This window comes from Aedes aegypti, unplaced genomic scaffold (assembly GCF_002204515.2).
Source record: "Aedes aegypti strain LVP_AGWG unplaced genomic scaffold, AaegL5.0 Primary Assembly AGWG_AaegL5_hic_scaff_1706_PBJ_arrow, whole genome shotgun sequence".
NCBI classification, from domain to species: Eukaryota; Metazoa; Arthropoda; class Insecta; order Diptera; family Culicidae; genus Aedes; species Aedes aegypti.
The window spans coordinates 1-10,546 of record NW_018735164.1 but is presented as its reverse complement, the minus strand read 5'-3'; the positions used below and the strand labels follow the sequence as shown (position 1 = coordinate 10,546).

Here is a 10,546-nt window from a genome sequence, read left to right as displayed (position 1 = left end):
CAATAATGAGGTACATGCATTACCTGATTCGCAACTCGCCACATACTAAAGCTGTTAGTACACTATGCAAAATATTTGGCATGGATTTATACAGAGCAAAACAAATGTTCGACATCGTAAAGATTTTGTCATTGTTGAAACCGATGTTTGTTTGTTTGATTTTGTCTCTCTCTCTCTCTCTCTCTCTCTCTCTCTCTCTCTCTCTCTCTCTCTCTCTCTCTCTCTCTCTCTCTCTCTCTCTCTCTCTCTCTCTCTCTCTCCATGCACCTTACTCCCCCCTTCACTTTCCGCTCCCTCCTCCCACGCTTCTCTCAGTGTTATCGAGAGCGATCACAAAAAATGATTATTTGTAGAGGGGTGGTTTCTTAACTGAAAGCATTCCATCATGTGTTTTTCACATATTACCAGTTTTTGAATGCAAACACGTAGTTATTGCTGTGATTTGTGTTGTAAAATACCGCGCACTACCGAATCACTTCTTTTTCACACACCGAGATATTGTTTGCTGACTTTTCGGTGCCCGTTCTAAAACTCACTTTTAATCGTATTTCTACTCACCGTAGCAATTAAAAAATCTAATGCGATGCTTGAAACACTTTGATTTTTCACGCACAATGCTCCTGAGAGCAATAAATCACTTATATTCGTCAATTTGTGCTCGAAAACAGCACCGGAACGCGAATTCACTGAGCCAACATTGTTTATGAATGCGTCGCTCTCATTGATTGGAAGTGTCAATTGTAAACTCGATCCTACTACGTATACAATGTCTGGTGGACTTTTTTTTTGCTTACGGACCGCTTGAAAAAATCAGTCAAAAAATGTATACCTAACTGGCAACTTTAGCGAAGTTGAATTTGTCACTCATCATATGATTTGTACTTTACTGAAGATACTCTAAGATGCAAACGCATTTTTTGTTGGTATTCTAGTTTTTGGACGCCTCACTAAAACACAATGTATATGGTATGTTGGGTTAACTTCTTTACTGAAATTTTTTTTCGTAAACATTTATAGTATCGTAAACAAAATTATCTCTTTATGTTTTGACAACAACTCACATCGGTATATTTAATTATGCGAAAGCTCATTATAGCTTCAAGGCGGAAATGCCACGCCTAGTGCGAGATGTGCCGTAACTCATCACAATCTTTACCACCCAAATGGTTTATTCGGATTCTGCGTTGGTTGTTGCTGTCCCTGTTGATTCGCGTATGCGCCAGGATAAGTTCCATAATAAGCCGGAGCTTGCGGGAACCCTTGATAAGCATCTAAAAAGGAAAGAAATATGTTAAAATCATTTCGGCTCCTTAGGAACATTTATTAAGTATTTACTTGGATATGGGAGTGTGGCGTAAGGATTGAATCCTTGAGGCATCGGAGGTGGTACATACGCTGGATATGGAACATTGGCAGTTGCTCCATAGGGCACCGGCATTCCCTGGGGTTGCATTGGATACGGAGTATGCATTGCAGATGTTGGTGCCGGTGCCGAAGCTGATGAAGATGGCGATTCTAAAAGGGATAGGAATAAAATATTGTATTATTATGCTGTTTAATCTGAAACCAACTTATGGGGCAAAAGTACGTTTAGGTCTCTTAATTGCCAAACTGTTATAGGGGTTACATTGCAGCAGACCGTGCGCGCAAATGGTTGCTTTCCCTCGTTTGCCGTCACATTTATATCAAATCCGCGTAATTAATTCGCCCGGCGAAATTTTCAAACGGCTGGTGGTGCTATGTCACCCATAAGGAACTGAAAAAATGCAATGAAGTGATTCCTGTGGTTCAGCTGTGCAATTCCGCGAAATTGGCATTTAGTCTAGGTGCCAAAATTGAGTGTGAACTATTCAATTTTGAAACAAAGAATATCTCCGAGATCCCTCCGAAATAGATTGATACTGTTTTATAATTTAATTGAGGCAGCTGTGTTAAAATTTGAAGCATATTGATGTATTTAAGGGGATAAATAATTGCTGTGTAACAATGTCTTTTCGTTTCAGAGAGCGAGCAATGGCGCTATAGCCAAGGCTTTTTCAGCCAGGACATTTATCGATACTCTGTTACTATTGAACTAGAGGAAAATATACATATTTCAGTAGGTTTTTAAAGTTCATCATAACTTAATAGTCGCATTTCTAACTGTAGGTCGCTTTGTTTATTTTCCTAGGTCTAGGAGTTTTCTAACTGAAGTATCATCGTAACTGCCACACGATATACGAATGCGAAAATGGTAACATTGGCAAAGAAAGCTCTCAGTTAATAACTGTGGAAGTGCTCACAAGAACACTAAGCTGAGAAGCTGGCTCTCTCCCAGTGAGGACATTAATACGAAGAAGAAAAAGAAGAAGAATGTTCTATAAGGATGATGTGACAACATTTTTTCGATATTCTTTAAAAAAATATTAGCAATTAAATTCCATAGGGGGTCCCGTAGCTTCGAGGTTACGCTTTCGCTTCGTAAGCGGAAGGTCATGGGTTCGATTCCCAATCCCCCCACACACAAATCTCCGTCCAGCCACCAGAAGACGCCGCACGAAGGACCGTGTATTGGGGAACACATCCATCCTTCGTCAGTATCGGATGGTGGGTGAGACACACTGACCCTCTTTGTAGGCTGTTGCCTCACACGACACATAAACATGGCAAAATGAACCACCGCACACCAATGGACTTCGATATGGATATGGATTGGACCAACGGCAGCACTCTCCTCTACCTGCTCGGTATGAAAGAAATAGCAATAAGAACTAGGATATAAATAGAATCTGTATATGATACTCGGCATAGTAGTGGCCAAGTGCACGGAGCACCTAACAAATAAAAATAAAGAAAAAAATATAAAAAAAATCAATTTTGGCACGGTTTTGTTTAACCCTCTCTTTCCCTTGGTAGCACAGGTGATCCACCGATTTTTGACGAACGCTAACTAAACCGAATTGCTACGATTAGCTCAATAATGATTGGAATAAATTTATACGCCTATTTGTCTCATCAAACATCGAAATAAGTGACCTAAGTGTCAAACTATTGAAAAACAATCAACTAACTATTGAAAAACAATCAAATTTTTTTATGATGATTTTGAATAATACAGCTCATTTGCAACAACTTTTGTTCAAGCACTTTTTTTAGAAACCCCATTTTGGCAGTTAAATTGTCGAATCATACACTCAGGCAAATGGACTATCGATAAACATAGGAACCCCTTATGAAAATTCGCCACAAGAAATCGGATTGAAATTCATAAATTTGCCTTATGAAACCAGAATTTGAAAACAAAAAACGTTTTCGCGGCAACCTGGAAGCGAACCAAGAACCTTGCGATCGATAGGCCCGACCGTACACCACGCGCCTATAGGCCTATTCAAATGACGTCTCAAATCACGCCTTGATGTGGGGTGATGCTAAAACAATACATAAAGCGTTCGTATTGCAACAATCGTTCCACCTTTCATAAAGCAACATGTATGAAATTCGATAGTCCAGTTCGCTGCGTGTAGTAAAATTTGGTTTTCATGGCTACCTCAATGGTCCCTTGGATCGCATTTGCACTAGTTTTGTGTTCTATAACTCGATACATTTTTAGAGGCCTTCCGTAGCCAAGTGGTTCGAGTCAAAGCCATGCTGAAGTTGTCTGGGTTCGATTCCCGGTTGGATCTTTTCGTAATGGAAATTTCCTTGACTTCCCTGGACATAGAGTATCATCTTACCTGCCACACGATATACGGATGCGAAAATGGCAACTTTGGCAAAGAATAGAAGTGCTCATTGAACACTAAGCTGAGAAACAGGCTCTGTTTCAGTGGGGACGTAATGCCAAGAAGAAGAACTCGATACATGAAAGCTGCTTGGGCACGTCAGGAGCTAATCATAAGAATTACCTTCCTTTTCCCGAACAGCCTAGATGGCCGCGTCGTGTCGGTAGCGGTTGTTTCAATTAGCTAAGATTTAACACTACGGACTGCCTGTTCCGGTGGTAAAAGTCCACGTCACAGGTGACCCCTAATACATGCGGCTTCAAGCTTTCCGTGCCTAAGAATGAAAGGTTAGGAAGGGTCTAAATAAAACCTAAACGTAAATGAAGCATGTGGAGTACCAGGGCTCCCTGCATAGTATTGTGCGCTTCCTGTGCTACCCGGAGAAATGGTGTGTTTCTCCGAGATAGTCGGCTGCCCTTTTTTAGTCTCAATCCTGAGGCTAAATAGGGTTGGGATTATAAAGATGTAGTAATTTAGTTTAAATTTTCACCTTTATGGTTTTGCATTATGCGTTTTACAGTGTTCGCTACCGGTCTTTGCGTGCTGAAATTTTAAGAAGCTTAATCCTGTCCAGTTAGGGTAGTGACTACGGTTAGGATAGCTCAGATCATTTTTTAGCATGAAAGATCAGCAACGATCAATCTTTGCAGACCCATGCAAAACGCTACAGCTCAAGTGGCGTTTATTCAGGAACCTTACTTTCGTAGGGGATCTTCTATCTTGGTAACCTTGTGGACACAGTTTTTGATACTTTCAGTAAACATGGATGGTGAACTCGTGTGCCATGCCTCGTGCATGCGTGCTCGTTAATAAAGCAATCGTTGCTATACTCATTTCTGAGTTAACACCCAGAGATGTATGTGCTATCTCAATTGATGGCTCTGTTGGTAATCTCAATAGGAAATACGTCTATCGTTCGGCATATTTACCATATGATGAAACATCCCCAACGGATGATTTCAAACGAGTTGTCGTATATTGCCTAACAGAAGGCTTTCTGCTGATTGTGGGTAGTGATGCTAATACTCATGACGAATTTCATGTCAAATCGGTCAGTCACAGAACTCGACCATCTTCGATTTGCAGTAAATTTTGCACATGTTTTTGCATACAACTTATTTGAAAAATTCTAACTCCGAAACTGTTGATTTTAGATAAAAATGTTCTATGAAGAAGTTGTAGTGAACCGTCGCGAATAACTAATGAAAACGGCCTATTTTAATATTAAAATAAAATTTTTGCATTAAACTCGATATAATTCGAAAGTGGGTAATTCTAGAGAAATTATTCATATAATCATTATGATTTTTATAATCATTTCAAGATTCTTATTGTATCATCAGAACGTATTTATTTTGACAAAAACCAAAATTTTGAAAGTCGACCAAAAGTTGTTCTTAGAAAAACTTTGTTATTAAAAATTTCTCCATCATGAAACTTTGTCCCAAACATCTGTTTACTATTGATGTTCTATGGTAAAAATTAAAAAAAATAAAAAATAGGGTTTTCGTGTAATTAAAAATTTATGTTTTATGTTTGATTTTTTTTTATGAAAATAAATAAAATATTTTTTCAGTGTATATTTTTTTCTTATAGTCCAAACGATTCTTGAGTCAAAATTATCAAATTTTCTATGGAAAACACTTATTCTACCAAACCAAAAAACATGTGCAAAATTTAATCCAAATCGAAGACTATCGAGTACGATTTTTATTTCTTTCGGCTCATTCTGGATGGAATTCGTCTCATTCAATTGTAGAGATGTACCGAATATTTGGGCCGAATAGCTCGATTATTTTGATTTTGCCGAATATTCGGTCTGCCGAATAGTTAACAAATAAACAAATTGTAATACAACTATGTTTCACACGAAGAAATTAAAAAAGTCAGTTTTTTTCTGGATTCTATGGTTGCAGTTTGACGCCAAATATTCAAAAATATGAGGCTTGACTAGTTTGATGAGTTTGAAATTCATACCTTTTTAGACCCATCAATTATCAGGGTTTTCCACACTTTCGATATTTTTGCGACACTACTGCTCACGTTCTTCATTTATTATGCGAATCAGTGGTCGACGGTCTATTTGTTCCAATTTCTATGAAGCACTTCCAGAAGTCTGATGAGGAATCAAACAACGTATTAATCTGATTTCTTAAAGAAAACAACAAGTGGATCAAAATTGTAATCAATAGGTACAATTCCTCAATTTAAGAAAAAAAGATCAGTACCATCAGTGCACCAGTATCCTCATGCCCCTATTTCCGCTCACTAGTGTAAAAAAAAATTCCTGTCAAAAACCAACATTTTTCGCACGGATATCTTCTAGCAATATCAACAAGTTTCAATTGAAGTCGTCTGACATTATTTTCATTTGATAAAATAATTCTTTACATGGAAAACACAACACCTCATGAGCGGTTATTGGATCACTAGGTATTTTTAAGTGTTCCGCTCATGCAAAAAATTAAACCAAATTTTGAAGAAATGTCGATTTTAGTATACAGCTTTCTTTATTGCAGTAGTAGCTATGGTTTGACCATAAAACATATTAGGATAAATAACGAAATTCGAAATAATGCTTTTTTTAGTAAGTTCGTCACGAAATCTGTTTAGCGTGAGCGGAAATAGGAACACTGATGCAATAACTAATGCAATTAAATATTTTTTATGAACGTTTTTCAAATTCTTTTTATTATGCCGCTGATTACCTATACTTGGAGCTATATTGTGACATACAAACAGTATCGATCGACACAATAGTTATTTTATAATAAATATTTGAACACATAACTTCCCTTAAATGAGCGGAATCTGGTGCACTGAGGTACTTATGGTTTTGTAATTTCTTCAAAACCTTAAGAAGACGTTTATTTATTTCAATTCAAACTCCTTTCAAATGTTCACCCTACTTTAAAAAAAGTTTTTTTTTGGGTTTAGTCTAAGATTAAAAATGTAGTTTTGAGAAATTGGATAAACATACGGATGTTATTCGGCCGAATATTAAGGTTTCATTTGGCCAAACATTAAGTCAATATTCGGCCGAATATTCGTTTGGCCGAATACAAATTTTTCCACTACTCGGTATTAGTGCTATTGGGTACATCTCTAGTCATAATTTGTTATCAATTTATCATTGAAATATTCGATATCATATTTTGTTTTCGTTCTGCTATTATTCAATTTTTTTGTTAATGTGTTTCATTTTATAAGATTAAAAACTTATTCGTGCTACATTTATAAACACCATGATAATATAAAAATAAAGCATTTATTTTGTCGCAGATTCGTTTTATTATCGATAGAAAATATGTATATTTCAATGAGTTCTCAATATGCTCTGCATGATAGCAGAAACAGTTTTCAATTAGCTGTAACTGATAGCAAAAATAGTTTTCAATTTGATTTCATGAGAACATTTTTCTGCTCTCAGTTTTGATATTTCAACCGTTAAAACTACCAAAATGACAATAAACTGAGTTATCAAAATTCGGGACATCGCAACATCAAAATTAGTTTTCAATATGATCTCAAGCTTTGCTCGGGTTGGTACTAATCTTTTGCAGTTCAAACTTAAAAATATTTAAAAATAAGACCCTCACAAACAAGGGGTACTTATTTTGCCATGGATAGTCATCTTTCCCTGCCTACCCCTACTATAAGTTTGAAAAAAGAAAATGTATTTAAAAACAATTATAAATTATTACTTACCGGGAGGCAGCTGGTGTAGTAGACACAAGATGTGCAGGAATGCTAGGAGTTGGTGGTTGTGCTTGGCGACTAGCTTGTTGTGTCAAATCTTTCAGCAATTCATCTTTTTCGGTTTTACGTGCGAAACAATAGTCAGATATTTTGTTCTGGAAAGTTATGAGCAGCTGTGTCAAATCATTGTAGAATTTAACCCCATCTTGCAAATTGTGCTGCAGTTCGGAGAACACGTCGTAAGCAGTCGCTAGTTGAGTCAGCATTGTATCGCTTGATTGATTAGTAGAACCGGATTCAGCAGCAAACTCTTGCTGAGCCTGCTTGATATCTTGAATCAATGTCTCCTGGCGTGAAAGATTATCCTGGACTTGATTTTGTAGGGGAGCAATTGTTTTCCCAATTTCAGCCAACGATATAGCGGGTTCATTAATAGCACCGTCAGCCGCTAGTGCCGACAGAAATTGTTCCTTGAGGTTCACGGTAGCAGAGCGCAATTCGGATTCAATAACATCTCGTTCGGCTTTGATGGTTTCAACGGCTCCATCAATTTTCGCAGTTTTTGTGCTGCAGATGAATTGCAATCCTTGTTGGTTGTAGGCCGCACATGGTACCCTCATTAGCAAGCTGCTCCTGAGACATGGATAATAGTTCGATGCCACGACGACTCTTTTCGAACTTTTCACGAACTGTTTTATCCGCCGTTATGGCATTGTTGATTATCTTGCGATATGTTTCGCAATTATCACGGAATGTTTGGGTCAGTTTGTTGGAAGGAGTGCGAGTCCACTGTTCCTTGAACTTCTCACGCAGTTGCTCATCTGAGCTACATTCATCATTTAGCATTCGTTCAGCCTGAAAAATATAGCATTATAATTATTAACTGTCTAGAGTTTTTTGAATTATGTATACTTTTTCGTGGAAGGGTTTTTTTGAGTATTGTTAATTCTACGTATCGAGAGGGGTCTGAGCTGAACAAAAAAAAACAGGGCTGGTAGCGACTGAGTGTCTAAAAATAAGAACTTTTGAGACCTCATGTTTGAAAAAAAAAAACTGAACAAAACCAAAGGGATCAGATAATACTATTCAATTATAGTACGAATTTCAGAGAATCCGACAGGGCATCTCTCAAAAATTATTTCTAAGGATTCCCATTTACATTACACCATTTTATAAATATATATTTCATTATTTCTTGCAGAAATTTCAACGGAATGCAGTTTTGGTTTTCCGCTCAAAATTTCCTACGAATTTATCTTCCGGTGTTGATCCGGTGATTCCTTCATGGACTTCCCAGTGAAATCCACTAAGATTTTGGTTCAAAATACCTTAAAGAATTTAAAAATGATATTTTTCAAAGGATACCTCCAGGATAAGTACAGCGATTCATAGATAAATTTCTTCAGAGATACGTTCAGGAATTTCTCAGCCCAATTTTTTTATATTTATAATTTATTTATATTGTTATATTTTTCTTCATGATTTTCGTTTGAGATGTCTTTAAGAATTCAACCAGTTCAAATTTCTACAAGGATACCTTCAGATGGTAATCCAGTAACTTCTTAGGTAATTCTTGAAGGGGGTTCAAAAATTAGCAACATATGACAAAAACACCTACGAATAATTATTTTTTGTTTTTTCTTTTCATACACAATGATCAACTTTGGAGAAGTTAATCTAAGTTATTTATGTTTTCTTGCTTAAACTTGTAAAATAAAGGTTTGAACTTCGGAAGAGATTTGAACATAACCATATGAAGTGAAATCTTTGTTGAAATATCTAAAAAAAACATTTCATCTAGAATTCAATTATAATGTCCTAAGAAATTTGGAATTGTATGAACAAATTTCTGCTCTATGTATGTAACTTTTGACTTATATTTCCACAAAGGGGCAATGTTCAATTGCCAACCCATTCCCTTCTGAGAAAAAAAAAAATCCTTCTGAGAATGCCTTCGAAGTTAGGCATTAGACATAGTTCGGCTGGTTTTCATAATTTCACCCATAAAACTGTTCAATTATACCGCTATTATTTATCCATAAAAAAAACTTGCCAATTAACGAAACGATTACAATTCAGATCACTTGATAAATTAACGAAACGATTACAGTTCATATTAGTAACATGTTTTATTATTCACTGACCCAAAATATCTCCGATCACAACCTCCTACTACATTTCTCTCCGACTAACTACCTGCTCATTTCCAAGCCTACCACGATGCAAGGTTTTATATTTCATATCCTCCTGATACTCCACAGAAGAATTTGTTGGGAATGATTGGAATAATTCTCTGTAAATCAGCAGAAATCGCGTCAGGGGTCTCATGATAACTTTGCTATAGATCAAGGACTAGTCAAACTAGTGACAAGACTTCATTAAGGATCAGTATCATCACTTATTCCAGAAATCCACCAAACGATATTTATTTCAATCTGTCCAGAATTTCCCAAAACCAGTGAATCAATTGTCAACCAACACGTAGCAACAAAGAAATCGTCCTCTCCTATTCTTGTTGCAACAATTTGATTCCGCAACAACAGTTTATCAAAACCTTAACAGAATATGACAATGATCGCCCACCGCGTGCGTAGTGATTTTCTTGGTTTTTCATTGCAATTTTCGAGAACTTCCTCCGTGTTGATCGAATAACAACAATGAATCAAATTAGATTTTGTGCTCACAACAACTGATTAATCACGAATTTCAAAGGTTGCAACAATGTAACCCCCTGTGTTTGTCATGACTTTTTTCCTTGAGATTGTACCTGTTCCAGTGTTGTGAAAAACTCAATTTCTCACAACTCACGCTTGAGATTTTTCATGCGTGAGTTGTCAATCATACAACTCAGCAGTCAAAAAATCATGGATGAGTTGGCTCACCTTTTTAACTCATTGTCTCGTATTTCCACAGTTCACTCACACACGGCAATAATTTCTTGTTAGTCTGGTAAAATTATGTTAATCCTTTCTAACGTAAACAACAACATTCGGGTTTCACGAGTTTTTGCCGGGTTTTGCGACTGAATCATTTTTTACGGTTTGAGTTGATTGAGTTGATTTTGCATCAAAATCTCAAGCGTGAGA

General features: G+C 36.7%; 1 protein-coding gene across 1 annotated transcript; it reads right to left on the bottom strand.

Annotated features, from left to right (window-relative positions):
* Positions 1 to 962: 962 nt before the first annotated feature.
* LOC110680642 (programmed cell death 6-interacting protein-like) lies at positions 963 to 8,080 on the bottom strand. Its single transcript, XM_021856436.1, has 3 exons — positions 7,470 to 8,080; positions 1,336 to 1,515; positions 963 to 1,271 (listed from the first exon to the last, which is right to left on the bottom strand). The coding sequence occupies exons 1-3, from the start codon at positions 8,078 to 8,080 to the stop codon at positions 1,169 to 1,171; spliced, it is 894 nt and encodes a 297-aa protein (XP_021712128.1). The 3' UTR covers positions 963 to 1,168.
* Between the last annotated feature and the right edge of the window lie 2,466 nt (positions 8,081 to 10,546).